Source organism: Zalophus californianus, chromosome 12 (genome assembly GCF_009762305.2).
Source record: "Zalophus californianus isolate mZalCal1 chromosome 12, mZalCal1.pri.v2, whole genome shotgun sequence".
Lineage (NCBI taxonomy): Eukaryota > Metazoa > Chordata > Mammalia > Carnivora > Otariidae > Zalophus > Zalophus californianus.
Genome location: NC_045606.1, coordinates 105,289,194 through 105,307,756, shown reverse-complemented (window position 1 = coordinate 105,307,756; position 18,563 = coordinate 105,289,194). Strand labels below are relative to the sequence as shown.

General features: G+C 51.4%; 1 protein-coding gene across 1 annotated transcript; it reads right to left on the bottom strand.

Annotated features, from left to right (window-relative positions):
* Positions 1–728: 728 nt before the first annotated feature.
* On the bottom strand, positions 729–18,080 carry NOM1 (nucleolar protein with MIF4G domain 1). The gene is given in 13 exon segments (XM_027574128.2): positions 729–2,193; positions 2,522–2,631; positions 4,110–4,241; positions 4,771–4,903; positions 5,423–5,544; positions 6,326–6,493; positions 7,242–7,352; positions 9,049–9,372; positions 12,475–12,670; positions 14,385–14,509; positions 16,673–16,779; positions 16,782–16,968; positions 16,971–18,080. Coding segments are annotated over 13 exon segments (2,745 nt in total). The 5' UTR covers positions 17,826–18,080; the 3' UTR covers positions 729–2,018.
* Between the last annotated feature and the right edge of the window lie 483 nt (positions 18,081–18,563).

Sequence of the window (18,563 nt, the reverse complement as noted above, 5' to 3'; positions counted from 1 at the left end):
TGGCTCAGTTGGTTGGGCCACTGCCTTCGGCTCAGGTCATGATCCTGGAGTCCCGGGATCCAGTCCCACATCGGGCTCCCTGCTCGGCAGGGAGTCTGCTTCTCCCTCTGACCCTCTTCCCTCTCGTGCTATCTCTCATTCTCTCTCTCTCTCAAAAAAAAAATAAAAAAATAAAAAAATAAAAATAAAAACCTACATATTTAAAAACAAATCTGAATTCACAGGAGCATGTGATAAGCCACGATATTTTGCTGTTAAAAGGGCCTTTCACAAAAAGGACAAATTTATGGATAACCTGCCATATAATACATGCAAGACCAGGACATTAGGAATTAAGTCACAAGTATATTCCATGGCAGAAAGACATTTTTATTGTTTTAATAATAAAAGACAACATAAAAATAAGAATTTCAGTTGACTCAAGTTTATCTTCTGCAAAGAGTCGGCCTGCGCTCAGCCACGCCCCCAACTAGGGTCAGTGACCGTCAGGGATGGGGGGGCCGTTCTTCTCGGTCTTAGTAGCCACCCCCACAGCGCGAGGCCTCGGGTCAGTCCCGTGAGTCTTCGAGGAAGGGGGAGCTTGCACCAAATACAAGTCGACTGTGTCAGTGAGCACGCTGTCTAGCTCAACTGGTGCATTCTTCTTCCGAGCCAGACTTCTGGATGCAGGCAGCTGTGCTGGCCTTCAGCGGAGGCGGGAACCCGGGTTAGAGCTGACCACTCCCGCAGAGAAGGTGGAGCCTCTCGGCTAGCGCTCTCTGTTCTCTGCAGACGAGGGTCAGAACCGGCTGGAAGGCACGGGTGTGGTGGGGCCGTCGGTGGACTCAACAAGCACGGGGGAGGCCAGCAAACAGATGTCTGTGTTCCTTGTGCATTCAAGACTTAAACCATTAGTTTAGCAGCGTACACGGAGACACTTACGACTTCACGTGGTCATTTCTAAACACAAACTGCTGTCTGGCCACGTAAGGATAGTGTCTGAAAGTCTGCGACAAAGGGAGGCTCGCGCGGGAGTGGCCTCACTCGGGCCAAGTGACCACTCTGCGGGACAGTGCACTGCCGGGCATGTGTGGATGCTGCAGAAAATCCTACTCTATACACACATTTTGATGACTTTTCAATAACTGAAGGTGACATTTAACTCAAGTTTGCAGCATTTAAGACAGAGAAGCAAATTCTAAGAGCGGGAGAACAGACATTTGTCGATCTGTGCCTTCTCAGAATCAGCCAGAGTTGACTGTACCCGTGGGATGTGTCTTTCACTAGATAAACGTTCATTCCTTGCAGGGGGCGGTTCTGTTTTATTCACACGCACTCCTCCTAGAACCTAGCTCAGAGGCATACCCATCATGCATCCGGTCTCTATCTGGTGACTTCAAAGTTGCTTAGTACAGTGCTTTACAACCTGGAGTTAATGAGTGTAAGTGATGGACACACGCAGGAAGCGTCCTTCACCACGTCAGAATTTTAGGCAAGTGCTGGTGGGCAGCTTCTGTGCGTACCATGCCGTACAGGTATGTGCAAGGCCTAAGTCAACTGTTCACTTTTCCAACACACTTGCATTCCCAATACTTGAAATAATCAATTAAATATCAGGTACCACATTTAACTAGTGGTTTTTGAACTTTAAATCAATACATACAGAAGATCAAAAAACGCCATCAATTTCTTCATAGCTGCACCCTCTAGTGGACTATTTGTCTTTTAAAAATAAGACCATCACACCGGGGATCACACCGGCACCCCGCCCAGTCCATTCAGAGACCCTGTCCGGTGTCTGCCTGTCCTTCCAGCCTGCGTTCTCCCCATCCCGTTCTATGAACGGGTGAAAACGGTTTAAAACATAAATACAGTATAATCTTGAATTTAAAAATTATCTAAAACACAGTATCTTAAATACAACAGACTGTGGCATAGCTCCATCAAGCTTACACACATGGTCATCAGAATAATAAGCCTTTTGGGTTTAAAAAGGACACTTTCAGACAAATGACCACCCGTTCCTCTCCTTTTCTGGACTACATTCTCAGGGAAGCCTTGCCTTGCAGAGACTTAGTTGAGAGGTCAGCCCTCTCTCTCAGCATGCTGGCCTCCTCCACACTTGTGTTCCCCTGCGCGCTCCTCAACAGGAAGTGGCTGATGAAGAGCTTCAGACCTTCTCTCAACAAGCCCAGCTTCGGGTTGTCAGACACTCTGGAAGGGAGGCGCATAAACGTGCATCAGTGATGAGCTAGTCTCTCCTGACTGCAGTTTCTAGGACTGCAATTGGGAGGCATAACCTAATTGCTTTTAAAAATAAAATTCTCAATTAAGAGCGTAACAACATATTCTACGTGTTAGAGATCACTGGTTTGCTATTAGGCAAGTTTCATGTTCCCCAAATCGAATGCATAAGATATCCGCTTAAAATGAAAACTGAAAATAGTGTATTAAGCTGCACCTAATGTGTAAGTCAACATAAGTGAAAATAATTCTCTTTGTCTCTTTTCCACGTTTTTAACAAAATAAGCTGGGAACATACCTTGCAAAAATTGAACCAAGGTCTTCAACTTCTGTTTCCATTAACAGAATATATAACACTTTTCGTAAAAAGTGGACTCTGGGTTTATCCAATTCACTGAATTCAACTACCTAATTAGAGTCAGGACAGACAGAACAAGTTACATTTAGTCAATTTTTTCAGTAATTTCTAAAAATAGAGTAAAAAAGTCACCCATCTCCTTTAAGTAAGACTGTTTCCAGCTACAGAAGATGAAGCGCTGCAGGTGGGCAAGGGCGTGGGGCCGGGGGTCTCGTGCGCTCTGCCAGCAGGGGTGTGCACACTGCTGTCGAGAGCAGCCTGCCCCTGCGGAGTTTCCATGAATCAGGAATTTAATCCTAGAATTGAAACATACGTATCTCCATGCCTTAGAGAAACTACTCCCTAATTAAAACCATACATAGAAAATTTGGATCTAGGAGAAAAAATAACTCAGATATGTTCTCTAAGAATTACATATAAACTCTGGTCCACTTACACAATGGAATATTGCACAGAAGTGATAAACCAGAGAACAAAATTACAGACACTAATGTGTCTATATTTCAAACTCATGTCGACTCAAAGAACTGAGAGAGGATATTCGGAGCGTGGGGCAGGGTACTGCTGTCCACACGGAGGGTGACAGTGTGTGAAATGAGAGAACGTGCCATCTGAGGGAAGAGTTCCAAAGCACGCCCGGGAACCAGAGAGGGCCCTGTGAATGGGTGGTGGTGGGAGGGGGGAGCAAGGGCCCTGGGACAAGCTTCAAGGGCATCTCCAGGTTCTGCTGCATCTAGAGAAACACTGTACCCTCTTCCATCCAGAGCTCAAAACTTGAGCGAACTGCCGGCAAGACCTAGTCCAGCAATGAGAAGGCATGTCCTCTCCACACTTTATAGTACTCTCATTTTTGGCTCAGTGGCCCAAACCTAGTCCCACACCCCAAAGAGGCACAGGGAGAACCCGCCTCAGGGCCCTGGTGGACGGACACACGCGCACAAGCAGGAGACCGCACCTGCAGTGTCTGCAGGTCAGGAAGCACGAGGCACAGAAGCCCAGGCCCGGCACTCTCTCTGGCCCTCAGCTTCCCTCACTGTCCCCGTTCTAAGGATGCCCAGGCCCCAGCGGTCCTGCTGTCCAGGCCTGACGGCCACCTGGCACTCCACATCCTCTGTCTAGGTTCCCCTGTCCACTCCAGACCAACAGCAGGACACCTGTACCTCACTGGCTCGGATGCGACACAGAAACACGGCAGGGCTGGGGTACGGGGGGGGGCTGCCCATCACAGAGGGAGAAGCAGAGAGTCCTGCACCACAGCTCACCTGCTCCGCGGCCTCCCCAGCCCCCTCCCGACTTAGCAGCGGCCAAGAACTAGGACCTGCACGTGAACCCAAAGTGCAAATGAGATTCTTGGAGGTGAGCAGAACTGTAACCGTGCCTTTGAGTATTTACTTGGTACGTTTACGTGGCAAGCTACTCTGGCTACTTTCTAGGATGGCCAGGGTGTTACAAACACACTTTCCAGGTAAGTCAGAATCTAAGGAAAGGCATTTTCATTGCTTTTAATAATTTCATCCATGATACAAACCTTTAAAATAGAAAGTGGAAGTGATTTCGTCTTCAACAAGTGGGCTACCAGGTGAACCAAATTAGAGAAATTAGTGGCTGGCAAGTTTTCTAAGTCCCGAAATTTATCCCAAATGCTGAACTGGAAAGTCATCTAATAAAACAATTGAAAAAGAAGAAGAAAGAGTTACAATGCAGCCCACTGTTGGAACAAGTCGCTAAGGATGTAATCTAGATGTATTCTACGGCTCATTTGCTTGTAGTGTCTTCAAAGCCAAGTCAGAACGAGCCAAGAGCGACACACCCCCCTTTCCTACACACAGTGCCACGGTAATTTCTTTGTTGTGGGTTTTCGCCTCCAATTGGCAGAAATGTTGAGAAAGATCAGAGAAGGCTGGTGCCACCTAAGAACAAGGAGGCACTCCCCCGGGGACACGGGCCACACGACCCCCTCCTCTGCCACAGAAAAAGGGGGCCCGGCACCCCCTGCCCTGGTCACTCCACCTCTGCAATGCCCCCCTGTTCTCCCCGAGGGGGCGTGGGCCCTGGGACTGTCCCCCTGCACACAGAGCTCGGCCCAGGCTGGACGCCTCACTCGGCACTTCTTCCCAGTGGGCTGAGCCAGAGAGAACCCTAGGAAGACAGCGGAGCACAGGTGATTTGGTGGGCTGCTAGCAGGTTACCTGGAACCTCCTCTGGTGTTCACAGAACTTGCCAGCCAGGAATGCGTAGAAAGGGTTGAAGGTTTTCTCTTGAAGGCAGCAATCCATGAGAACATGAACAATCTCCCGCTCCTGCTGGTCCTTCAGCCCAAGCCTGCAAAACAGAGACGGCGAGGAGTAAGAAATCTCTGAGGAGAGCACATCCTGCCTGGCAGTTTGGTTCAAAAGGGACGGAGGACGCCCGGGTATTCTGCATTCGAAGCACATAAAGGAAAATCAGTTATCAGATTTGTTGAGAAATATTTTGTGAAGGTACACAGGTACTTTTAAAATCCTTTTACAACTAATTACAGAAACTACACCAAGTTTTAATTTAGAAGTAATCAAAAACACAACCTCAATATGAGAATTTTAAGCAATTTATGACAACCAAGAGTCACTGTGACTAATTAGCTGGTCACCTAGTACTTTTAATCAAAATATATCATAAAATGTTTTGGAACTACCAGTGGCCAGTCAGCAGGAGCAAGACTGCTGACTAGTGCATGCCTGGACCCAGGGCAGGAGGAGAGAGGACAGCCCAGGAGCATCCGACCCAACCCTCCGTGACGCAAACCCAACTGTGCAGATTTCTTCAACAACATCTAATCAAAGGGTTTGCACTAATGCTTACTTCAGAAGCTTCTCAAACGCGTCCAAAAAATCTTCACTAGTCATTATTGTACAGAATATGTTTCTCCTGACATCAGTGTTCATTCTCTGCTTTCGGGCAAGCTCTAGTATCTTCCCGCTAACCTGAAAGAGGAGCAATTGAGGCACAGACCACACGGATGTTTCAAGGAAAAGTTACTCTGGTTTAATGTGGTTACGAAGTTTCTAAAAGATAACAGGTATTCTTCCATGGCTTTACCGAAGATTAATTCTAAGTCACGAAGATTAATTCTAAGTTACTGGAAATACATATATGTGAGTGCTAAATCTTTATTCTTGGGTACATGCCCATGAAGAGAAAACCACAGCGAGAGACAAAGCAAGGCACGGGAGGAGAAAACCGCCCGATGCGGGGGAGCGTCTCCGGAGCAGCACGGCCTGTCAGTCCGGGCAATGGGGACATAGGTTAGAAGTGGCCACAGCCAGGACGGCACAGGAGGTGTGACGTGGGGTCCTGAGACAAAATACGGTATTAGAAGAAAATGAAGGAAATCTGAACAACATATGGACCTTAATTAATAATCAAATACAAAGAAATACAAAGAATTCCAACAATTTGAGATCCGAGCCTAATGGACCAGAAGCCGCACCTCCTGGGAAACCATCGACTTCCCAAGGCGCCGTCTGCAAACTTACTCTTCGGGTTTTCCTACGCTCCCCTCGCTCCCCTCAACTTTCAAGTCCTTTACGCATGTTATTTTGGGACTTAAACCACAGAAACGGAATGAAATCGTAACATACAACAAAGGGTTTCTGTAAGGTCTCTGCAGACACTCACGCCAGCACATCTCATAACATGCAAGGGATCAGGCGGCTGCTGCAGGGCAGGCCGCGGGACACGGGGGACCGCGCAGGGCTCTCGTACCGTCCCCGAGGGCTGCTTCTCCAGGACCTTCTGCTGACTGTTGTCAATCATAGGAGCCCCGCTCCATGCGGACCCCACGATCCACCAGCGCCCGGTCTGCTCGGCGCTCAGGATGCCATCCCAGGAGATGCGGAGCTGAGTGTCCGTGCCGGAGCCGGTGCTCTGTACCTGACAGAAAGGAGCCAGTCAAACACTTCTGTTGGCTCCTGGTGGGCACCACTGTCACCCTCTGGCTTCTCTTGTCTTTGACCCTGAATACTGTGCTGAGTCCCTGACAGCTGGGACAGTTAGCCAGTTTGGAATAATGCCACAGGTAGAGGTAAACTCAGTGCTCCTCTCTGAGGTCTGTGGGTCTATCACCCCACACGCTGCTGTCTATGGAAAGCTGTCACACCAGGGAGGAGGCTCGGACGCAGGCCCCGAGGAGAGCTGCATGGAGCTGGTGGTGAGACCTTGCCCAGGAGCGCCTGGGGTTTGCCAAGCCAACGATTCCAGAGCTGCCCAGAGCCAGCTGAAGGACCCCCTGGCTGGGGATGGCGGTGGGTCTCGGCTGCAGCCCCACATCAGGAGTACCTAGGCAGCTTCAACAGGTGAGCCCCCAGCACCCCGACGCGGATGTCACCGGTCTGGGTGGGACCCTGGCCTGAACCCTCCTTCAAAGCGGTCAGAGAGCTGTATTGCGCGGCCAAGTTGGGCGCCACAGGCTAAGTGCTGGGGACGCCGAACTCACAGGGACGGCCCCGCACCTGGACCACTCGAGGGTCTCAGCACAGAAATGTGATGTTTCCTTTCAGGATCGTGGAACTCTTGTTAACCAGACACGGCACCTGACTTAGAGCCCCAACTGCCTTCCACGGTTTCACAAGGAGCCCATGCAGACATGGGAGCTGGAGGTGAGGAAGGGAAAGTGCCTCACCAACGCTCTCTCTAGCTTCCTGAGCTTCTCCACAGGCTCGGGGTCATAGCCGGGGATTTTACGCACGTCATTGTTCTTCAGTGCCAACATGGTCTCCAGCATAAACCGAACCTTTTAAGAAAACAAAACAGAAGAAACCCTCATTTCACACAGCCCGAACAACGGACCCTCCGCCTGGGAAGAGCTACACTGGCCGTGCACAGGGTCACTGCTGCCGACGGTAAACTGGAGGTGGTCTTCCAGGGAGACAGTCGCCGCCAACATGAGCTCTTGCTCAAGACCACATATTTCAGTACGATGGTGCCACCTGGCCTCCCCTGGCACCCTGAGCACCTCCCGAGACCGGATGCCCTCTCGTCTGCCCCCCCACCTCTGACCCGCCCCCAGTCCCCCTCCTGCCCCCACGGTTTTAGTTACGTGATATTTCAACTTCTTCCCCATTCCTGGCCTTCGTACCTTTTTAACTTCTAAATTGAAAACGTCATAATTAGAGAAAAGGTGCAAGTATAAAAAAGAATTCTTGCATACCCTTCTCTGAGATTTCCCCAAATACTACTAATTTATTGAGATCTAATTCACACACCATAAACCTCACTTGTTTAAAAGTGTACACTGAGCACATATTCAGGGGTGTGCAGGTACCAGGATCAATTTCAGAACACCTTCATCGTCCCCAGAAAGAAACCCCAAACCTATTATGGGCACTCCCCATCCCCCCATGCCCCGGCAACAGAGGCTACTTCCTGCCTCTGCTGACTTTTGTGTGTTAAACTTGGAATCTGGGCATCCAACCAGGGACAAGTGCTTCCCTGGGACGCTCTGGGGCCTGGCTCCAGAAGCCCGGTCCTGTTCCCCTCCCCTCAACAACACAGCTGAATGCTGGTGCTCTGAAACCTCGCGGCTCTGTCCACACCCCACTGGGTGCTAGCAGTTCCCCAGCCTGCCCGGCCCCTGAGACCGCACCTCTTCATTTCAGGATTTCCAAAGTGGGCCTGTCTTCCCTCCTGAGCCTGTCTCCCCGTACTGTGTCCTGCTGTCCACCAGGGGTAACCCTGGCCCTTCCTGTCCTTCACACCGCCCTTCCCTCCAGCCCACGCCCTCCGGTCACCTCTAGCTCCTAACCCCACACCCACTGCTACTATGCTTAGGCTCCCTGCCCCGCCCACCTCCCCCTTTTCTTGGTGTAAAGTGCCATGAAAATAGCATACATCATTTACCTGCTCAGCTCCCTTTAGGTAGGGCCTCTTAAAATCCCAAGTCCCTGAAAGGGTTTACAAGGCCTCTTGAGGCCAGCCTCTGCCTGTTCCTCCTGCCCTGCTCCCCCGCAGGCTCCCCACAGAACATTTCTCTTGTTCCTAAAGCGACATCCTCTTCTCCCTTGTGGGCTTCCCATGGCTCGCCCATGCCTCTCAACCGGCAGATGAGGTAGGAGCCACAATCAGCCCCCGCTTCCTCGATGGGGAAACCAAGGCTCGGAAGACTCAGGGCCCATCACTGTTAAGCAGCACAGCAGAAAACCCAAGAGTGCTGATCCCTGACGCCCAGGCCACATAGCCCTCCTCAGTAAATATTTTTTGAATGGATAAATGTTAAAGAAACTGATTCTTAAATTCACAGAATACCTGAGTTCTTAGCAGAAAAACAAAGTTCATTCACATACTGATTGATAATAAAGCCACAAAACCCGATGAGGCAGAAGACAATGGGGATCACTGAGAAATTAAATGCGATTTTACCCCAAACGCTTATTTTTAAGCTCTGGTCAGTGTGTGAGCACTCAGGCACTCAGGCAGCAGGTCAGGCGTACCCTGGTCTGGTCCTGGAACTTGCCACTGGCCTCGCTGGCTTTGGCCTGGGCCTCCACGATCAGTTCCTTAAGTGACAAAGCATCATCTTTTCTCAACGAAAAGCCCACGTTTTTCAGCATTAACAGGGTCAGTTCAATATCTTTTTCTGTGAACGTTCCGATAAGTTTTTTCAAAATGTCGAAGACCAGGCAAGCCTGTACCACGTGGAAGTTATACAAATGGGCGACAATGGTGAGCAAGTTCTCACACTCCTTCCCTTCACCTCCGTTCTTATAGACGGTGTCAAACCTCCTCACCACGGCCTCCAAAAAGTGAGCACCGACCTGGACAAAGAAGGCAGAAAAAGTATCACTGCAAACATGTAAAAATCAAACGTTAGCAGCTATTCGCAGGGATCCTTCTTCCTCTTTCAACAAACTAAAATGTATGTTGAAAGTTGACACATAAAATATACACACAGTAGGGTATAAACCCCAACATGGCATGAACTTTAAAAACCGAAGTCTGAATGTACAGTGCTATGCACGTGGGAGAAGGCCACAGTGGACGATGACACCCTGGGCTCTGCCGCGGCTCCCAAACCCTGAGGACATCCACTGGTCTTTATCATCAACAAGGTCGTATTTTTGGCCAGCAGCCATTCTGGTTCCTTAAAAAAATAAAATTATTAAAAAACGTCAAGAACACATCTACAGCTCTAAAAATGTACTGCTATTAACAACACTCATTTCTCCGGCTCAAGTTAAAGCTGGAGGGGGACAGAGGCAGGGGCTCGGTGCTGGCAGGGAGGGGCGCTGGCACACCGGCCACGAAATGACCACCTGAAACGTGGACGAGGAAGAACACTGTACTCAAATATGACCTGAAGAGAAATCAGAACTCTGCAGATAGCAAGAAAAATTCAGGCATAAAACATATTTAGGTATGTTTTCAATCACCTGAGTAGAATAATTACGTTAGCATTTGTCAAAACTTTATGGATTCCCGTTAGTATCTTCAAAATTAAATATAACTTAGTATGACTTCTATTTTTTAACATGTTATTTTTCAGTAATCTGCACACCCAACGTGGTGCTGGAACTTACAGCCCTGAGATCAAGAGTCACACGCACCACCAACTGAGACAGCCAGACGCCCCTACTTAGGATAACATTTAAAAATACGAATAATGTTCATGTTGCTGAAGTTACTTAAGAATATACATTAATTCTGACTTGGGGAGTTGAACACAGAACTGCACAGACCTGATTTTTATTTCTAAACGATTGAGAAGCAGTTCAGCAACTGACAACACGGGCTTCGTTAGACTCTCTCCTTCCATGAACTCCCGTGAGCATGTTTTTCTCAAAGAACTGCAAGCAGCGTACTGACACCAGTCCTGGGAGCGCGTCACCCGCTAGGAGAAGTGCTAGTGGGCCTTGTTAGCTGACTGCCATAACAGCTGCCCACGGAACGAGTCATTTCAGACATCCTTCACGCCGTCAGCAGAGGTTTGAATGAGAAGTAGGACCAATAACCTCCTGTGTTCAAGGCCAGGGAATCCCTGCATGTTGTGGGCAGTCAGGGCCTACAGCTTTTACTGTAACTCAAACTACTGTCCCTGTGAGAATCCTCTTGATGACAAAGTACACGGTGTGAGGCGGGAGGAGGGGGGGTGCTCGGAAAGCCCTCTAATAATGGTGCTGAATCATGGCACTCCCGGGGCACCAGGAATGGCATCCGGTGACTCGGTGACACTGCAGAATGAGGAGAAGAGACTCGCAGAGTCTTATGTGAAAATGAGGACAGTTCTTAGGAAAAAAACAATTGCTTCAGAAGGGAAATTCTCTAAAGAGCTGGTACAGACGTCATGGAGGAGAGTCCTGCTGCCCAGAAGACTCGGGGCCTGTGTCTTTCTGTCCCCACCTCCCAACACCCAGAAGGTCCTGGAATCGGCACCTTCCAAACCTCACAGGCTGTGACTGCTGCGAGATGGGAAAGCCTGGTTCCAAAAGTTGTCTGCGGAGAGCGATGAAGCCTGCAGGGGCAGGATAGGCGGTAAGGAGAAGAGACTTTCAACCTGAAAACTTCCTCCCGCTTCAGGCAGAAGTTAGGATGACTAACCGCCATCTACCGAGCGCCTCCTATGGGCCAAGGCCCCGAATACACTCGCCACATGTAGAACCCAGTAAACCGACTCTACGCGGGAAGACACTGGCGCAGAGACTGCCAGGTGACAGTGGCTCCGTCTCCCCACACGGCGCACCGCTTTCACGGCAGAACCTCTAGCGGCAGGGAGGACACAGAGTCTAGCAAGTCTGTGGCCATTAGAGTGAGCCCTGCGCAGGCCTGCTCTGCAAGACTCCAGTGAGTTCTGGGAGCAACGACAAACAGAACGAGGGGAAAGGCGTGCAGACCTGGGTGCTGACAACAGCTCCAGAGGGTTCTCTAGCTGCCACGTGGCACAGCACACAGTTCCCCCGGGCTCTGCTGTGGGCGTGAAGTGCGGCTGCCCACCTGCTCTCCAAGCCCGGCTGGGAATGGTGAGGACAGGTGGAAGGGAGGCACAAGTGTGCACACCTCCCCAAGGGCCAGGCTGTCCTTTCTAGGGGGCAGGGTGATCAGAAAGCAAGGAAACCAAAACCACCATGAAAGATACTGCCCCAGAGAAAGACCCACAGGGTCAGTGAGTTCTTCTGAGTATGAACATCACCTGCGACAAGGAAGCCCTACTCACGAATCGTCCGTTCATTCCCGCGCCGCAGTGTAAAGTCCTGTGATGAGAGCGGTTTCCTCCAACAACCCTGGGAAAGGCCACACCGGGGGACAGGACAATGCTGGGCGGCTGTGGCTCACCATATGAGGTGACAGAAGAAGCCTTTCTATCAGAACTGGAGCCGGCACCACACAGCCTCCCTGACGCTAACCCAGAGGGCCACCAAGCGAGGACAAAGAGCACAAGACGAGTGGGGACAAGGACACGCTCAGCAGCACCTATCTGGGACCGGGCATCGTGACGGAGTCCTGACAAAGGCCCTGCTTCACAGAGGAGGGCGCGGGAGGGAAGGTCTGGGCCCATCTGGAGGGCGCGCAGGCGGCCTCAAGCCTCGGCCCTGTTGCAGGTGTCCCTCACTTAATTAAATCCGGGTTTCCCTCCCGTGCTGCTGGCCTTCTCACTTATGAAAGAGTGCTCTCCACCCAGCACGAATACCCAGGTAGTAAGACCACCCGGAGCACTGTGTTCTGTATATCTGAAACAAGTCCCTGTTAGAGTTGGAATACAAGGAAAATGAAGGCAAGTCCAAAATGTCAGGCCAGAGAAAAATAAATGACGAAGGCACGTTACAATAGCCCAAACACAAAATCAAGTGTTCATGTGACAGACAACACAGGACCCACCATATGGAGCCCACTGTGAAGCACAGCGCAGGGGAAGGGAGCCCTACCTCAACCCCGACCGTGTGGTGAAGAACGCTGAGCAGGAGCACGTGTTCCATCACCAGCCTGCTGGACATGGCGGTGTCCGGGGCACAGGCACTCAGGAGGGCGCCCGTCAGGGTGTCGTTCATGTCCTTCCGGCTGTGGGCCATGTACAGCCCCTCCAGCTGCCTGCTTACGGAGGCCATGCTCGGCTCACTCAACCTGCAGAACAGCAGCGAGCCTCACATCAGGAATGATGTTTTAGGTCTATTTAAAAAAACGAAAGTCATCAATACTACCAATACCCCCTATGTTACATTCACATTTAACCCACGAACAGCTTTTATCTCGCCCAATAACCCAGCATATACTTCCCGTAATAGTACATAATCCTCTGGAATCCTGCAGTTCCCTAACTGCTGTCTTTCCACTTGAAATGTGGCCCTGGGGAAGCACACAAAGGACTCTTTAAGACCACGGAGACTGCAATGATGATAGTCCACTGGTATCCCGATCCAGGCTCCCAGGCAGAGGCAGGGAAGCATCCTTACTCAGCACATCAGTATGTGCTGTTGGGAAAAAGTCCAACTTTCCCACTTTTTGGTTAGTGGCCAGCATAAAAATCTTTAGTTCCCACACTGAGAAAAGGTTGCTCCACTTGGTAGAGGGGAAGGATGGATATGCGCCCGGAAGATTATCACTGCACCTAGGCTGACACCAAGCATTCAAATAGCACGTTTGGTAAAATTCTAGGATGTACAGTGTTCTGTTTTTGTTTCTGAATTTTTTTTAGGGGCACCTGGGTGGCTCAGTCAGTTAAGCGTCTGCCTTCGGCTCAGGTCATGATCCTGGGGTCCTGGGATCGAGTCCTGCATCAGGCTCCCTGCTCAGCAGGGCGTCTGCTTCTCCCTCTCCCTCTGCCCCTTCTCCCTCACTTGTGTGCACACATGTGCACTCTCTCTCAAATATCTTAAAAACGTTTTTTTAAAAGATCTATTTATTTGAGAGAAAGAGACTGCAAGTGTACACAGGAGCGAGTGCGGGGGAGGGGCAGAGGGAGAGGAAGACAGCATCTTTTTTTTTTTTAAAGTATCTTCTCTTTTTTTAAATATTTTATTTATTTATTTGACAGAGAGCATAAGCAAGGGGAGCAGCAGAGGTAGAGGGAGAAGCAGGCCTCCTGCTGAGCAAGGAGCCTGATGCAGGACTCGATCCCAGCACCCTGGGATCAGGACCTGACCTGAAGGTAGACACTTAACTGACTGAGCCACCCAGGCGCCCCAGGAAGACAGCATCTTAAGCAAACTCCCGCTGAGCGCAGAGACCGACATGGGGCTCAATCTCAGGACCCTGAGATCATGACCTGAGCCGAAATGAAGAGTCGGACGCTCAACTGACTGAGCCACCCAGGCACTCCGGAAACAGTGTTTTGTTTTCATTAAAAACAAAGCAGTGGGGGTGGGGGGGGGGGAGGACTGGGTGTGACCACAAAGGCTAGAAGAAAAAGCCGTGTGGTGCTGGGAAGGCCCTGTCTTCACTGTGGGCAGGGACCTGACGCTTCCTGCTGCAGAGGACGCACACATGTGGTACCACAAGGAAGGAGCAAAGGGGGCTGCAGACCACATTCCTGAGCCGGAGTGCCACTGCAGGGGGAGGACAGGCCCTGCCAGCCCTGTTCCTGGGACTTCTCAGAACCACCATGTGGGCACCTGTGTGGCTTTCAGACTCTGAAGGGTTCAAAATACCAAATGGAAAAGGTGGGCTTCCTGCTTTTCAGGGGACAGATCTGGCTGCAGGACAGGAACAGAGAGGGGCTGATCAATCACCACAGCCCCGCCACCCCATCACTTATAGTCTAATTCCTGGGAAAGTTTCTGTAACTTTAGAAAACAGATGAGCTCTTGGCACAGCATGGGATGGGAATGGGCGAGGTTACCTGTTGATCAGACCTCTGACGTGTTTCTGTAGTCTCTCCAGTCCCTCCTTTTTCTGACCACCCGCTGTTTCCTCAGCTTGCCTCACGTGAGGGGGGATGTACTTGCCGTTGTTTTCACAAAGACTCTGCTTGAAAGGACAGAGTCACAAAAATTTTACACGGAACAAGTTCCTCTTCTCTGCTTACTACGTTCATGTTTATGTATTAGAGTCCCAAGGATGGGCAGAAGTTGTAACTACTGACTGACCACTGTGACTTAATCCACATCAAAAATTTCCCGAGTGCCCTGGGGAGTCCTGAGGGCTCCCCTCACCAGCCTGTGGCGGGGGGGGGGGGGTCACCCCTGCCGTGACTATCAGAGTGTGTTCTCATCGTGTTCTCTGCTCTGTGACTCTCAGACCTGGCCGCACCCCCCTGGCAGCTGTCCACCAGAGCTCTCCACTCTGTACTCGCCCAGGCTCAATTTATGGCCAGCATGGCAGTACACAAACACCTCAATTACATGCACCACCAGTTTTGGAGGAAGAGTGTCCTAAAATAACTTCAAACTTGTTCAAAACTAACATGTAAGTATACATGACAAAATCGGAATCAATCCATTGCTCAGTATTTCCTACATCATCCACGTGCAAGGCTACAAATCATTACCACTGATACCATACCGACCCTCCCTGGGCACCTGAGTGAGGGCTTTAGGAGACGAACATTTGTAAGGCATGATCCATGCTGTTAGGGAGTTTAAACTTAGTTGGAGAAATCACATTTATGTACATAGAAACTGTTGCTCCTGAGATACCCATTAGTTCAAACTGTATACTAACTATACCTCAACAGGCTGTGAAAGAAAAGTTAGGAATAGTCCAAAACAAAAGTTCTAAGAGAGGAACTGACAGCAGTTAAACACTGCTCGAGAAGCGCCCGCTGCTAAGGCACAGGCCAGAGGCGAAAGCCCGTTAGTTCATATACTTAAGATGGGAGACTCCCAGAGATGTCGCGGTGAACAGACAACCACAAAGAGTGAGATGAGGGAAGACGGAGCAGGCAGAACACATCCACGTAGGGGCAGAGAGCTGTGCGGCGAGAGTGAGGAAGGACGTGCGTGCAGTCACAAGGCTGCCTGTAAGGAGCATGCCGAGGCGAAGCTGTGTTAATAGCAAGAGGCCAGCCCGTGAAGGCCTTGACTGCTCTGTCATGGATCTTGAACTTGATCTTCAACGTACGGCTTTATCCCAGGGAGTGCCGTTGACTAGCTCTGTTTCAGAGATTCAGTGCAGGAGTAGCTGGACAGAAGGACCAGGCGAGGGCAGAGCCGAGTAGGGGCCGCTGCCCATGTCCCTGCGGAACACAGCAGTGGCGGGAACAGAGCGAAGGGGGAGCGCATTCAAAGTCAGGTTTGGACAATGAGGCAGTAAACACGGAATGAAGGAAATACCACCTTAGGACAATCAGTGGGGAGGCCATTAACTTTCGGGGTAAGAAGATCTTTAGACCGTTCCTTGCTGCTGTGGACCCTAGGCCGCCGGGGTCGGTGAAGGACCTCCAGATGGCTGCACGAAAACTTGCTCTAAAAACCACTGACTGGGTAGCTTTGGGGGAGATCATACCCCGAACCCAGAAGGCCACTGCTAACTCCCTGAAATCCTGGAATGAGACACTTACCTCAGGTTGGCTACTCCCCTGAGAAACCACCTGCTATCGACTGGGCTTACGACAAGGCCAATGTGGCAAAGGCTGGTTTGGTAGATGACTTGGAGAAGTTTAATGCCCTGAAGGGTCCTGTGCCAGAGGATAAATATACTGTTCAGGGGGATGCTGAAGAAAAAGAAGATGTGAAAAGTTGTGCCAAGTTTTGTCTCTCTCAAAGGCCAGGATTGAGGAATATGAACAAGAGCTGGAGAAGATGAGGAACATAATTCCATTTGATCATCTGACCATTGAGGACCTGAATGAAGTCTTCCCGGAAACCAGATTAGACAAGAAGTATCCCTACTGGCCTCACAAGCCAATTGAGAATTTATAAGCTTGAGTTGGGGAGAAAGCTCTGGCCCTCGTATTGTAAATGCTGGACATTAAAAATAATGATACGGAAAAAAAAAAGATCTTTAGAGATGTTTTCTCCCTGAACTGTTTATTATGTAAATTAAAAAACATGACAGACATAATAACCCAGTTCACCCACACCTGGCTCAACAATTACCAATCCATCAACAGGGCACTTCTGTCCCACTCCTGCCATCGCTTGTTATTTCAGGAAAAACCCCGGACAATCTAGGTTGTTCCCATGATACCTGATCTGCTGTGTCAGAGTCCTCAGAGGAAGGGTCACTCCTTTCTTCTGCAAAACGGACTCTCTTTTGCTCCTTTCCCACGTGGCTCTGCCTTCCGCGGTCTTCCGCTCCCTCTCCTCCCCGACCCGCGCTCCGGCTTCCGCGCCCGGCTTGCTCGGTTCTTCCGCACGCTCCTCCTCCTCCGCTTCGCCCTCGGAGCCGCTCTCCGAGCCACTGTCGGGGAGCGTCCGTCCGGCGCCCTGCTCCTCCTCCTCACTGCTGCTTTCGTACAAGCCACTATTGTTTTCCAGAGTCCAGGGGCTCCCAGGACGTAGTCGAGCCCGTCGCGAGCAAAGCTAAGCGGGACGGAGCTACCGTCACCCCTCCTTTTGCGCTTGTTCAAGCCGAGGCATCGCTCCAGCTTTCGGATCTCCCGGTCCTCCTCCTCGTTGGCCGCCAGAAGGGCCCGTTTCCGAGCCGCAGCGGCAGCTGCAGAGGGCCTGGTCGTCCCGGGGGCGCCCCTGGCCTCGGTGCGGGCCCGGGCGCCCTTGGCCTGCGGATGCCGCGGCCCCTCCCGCGGCGGTGGGGCCCGACGAGGGGACGGCCGGCCGCCCTCCCTCGCCGCCGCCTCCGCCCCGTCCGCCCGGGGGCCGCTCGCTCCCCCTGCTCCGCCGCCGCCGCCCGGACCCGGGCCCTGCGCGGGGCCCGCAGTCCTCTGAAGCCGGCGCACCTTCCTCAGGTGCCGCTTCTCCTTCCTCAGCTCCCGGCGGCTTCTCCTCCCGCCGGGCCGCACGCGCTCCCCCGTCCGGGGCCCCGCGGCGCCGCCGGGGATCTCACCCTCGGAGCTCGCCTGCACGAACTCCTCCACTGCTAGCTTTAGCCGCTTCAGGGCCCCATCCGTGCCGCCCCCCGACCCGCGGCGCATCCCGCGTCCCTGCTGCCTATCGGGCCCCCGCCCCCGGCAGCCGCGCCGGCGCGTCCCTCCAGCGCTCGCGGACGCCGCCATTTTCCGGGATGCGCCTACTCCGACTTCCGGTCGGGGCGGGACTTCCGGGCAGAGCGGGCGCTGCGCGAGACGGGATGGCGTCCCCTCCTGGCGGGAGGGCGGCAGCGCGGGGAACAGCCCAGGAGCAAACAGCGCCTGCTCTCCAAACACTTTGTAACGGCGTAACATAAATACGTGCTCATTTAATGATTGAAACCTTACAGCTTACGGTAGAGAGGCCTCTTGGCGACCTGCCACAGAAGGGAGCGTAGTTGTCTGTAGGGCGTGACTCTTCAGACGTGCTTGCATCTCATACATCCATAGGGAAAATATTAATGTTGTTTTCTGTGCGTCTTTTACGGGGAAACTTCATCCCAGCTTATTATTCTGAAACTTGCTGATTTCACTCAGCTTCAGGCCTTGGATCTCTCCATGTACGGTGTAATGGCTCACCTCATTATTTATTAGGGTTGCCTGGCTTCATGGGATGATGTTCCATGATTCCTCTCTCAGTACACCTGTCCCGGGGTGAAAGTATTCGTGTCTACTAGAGGCTGAGAATGTGACCTTATTGGAAATAGGGTCTTTGCAGCTGTAATCAAGTTAAGAGGCGGTTACACCTGAAAAGAATATAAGACTGTATGTTAGTTATACTTCAACTAAAAAAAAAAAAAGGTTTTCCTGGATTTCCCAGCGGGAAGTTCGGATGCACAGGGAGAAAGTCACAAAGAAGCGGGTACAAGCCAAAGAATGACAAGATTTGCAGGAACCAGAGGAGCTGGGAGAGTTCTGGAACAGATTCTCGGCTGGAGCCCAGGGAAGGAAGGAGCCCTGCCTACACCTCGATGTCCCACATCCAGCGCCGGGACCGAGACTGAATTTCTGTTGTGTTAAGCCTGCCTGGTGTGTGGCGCTTTGTTACCAGGT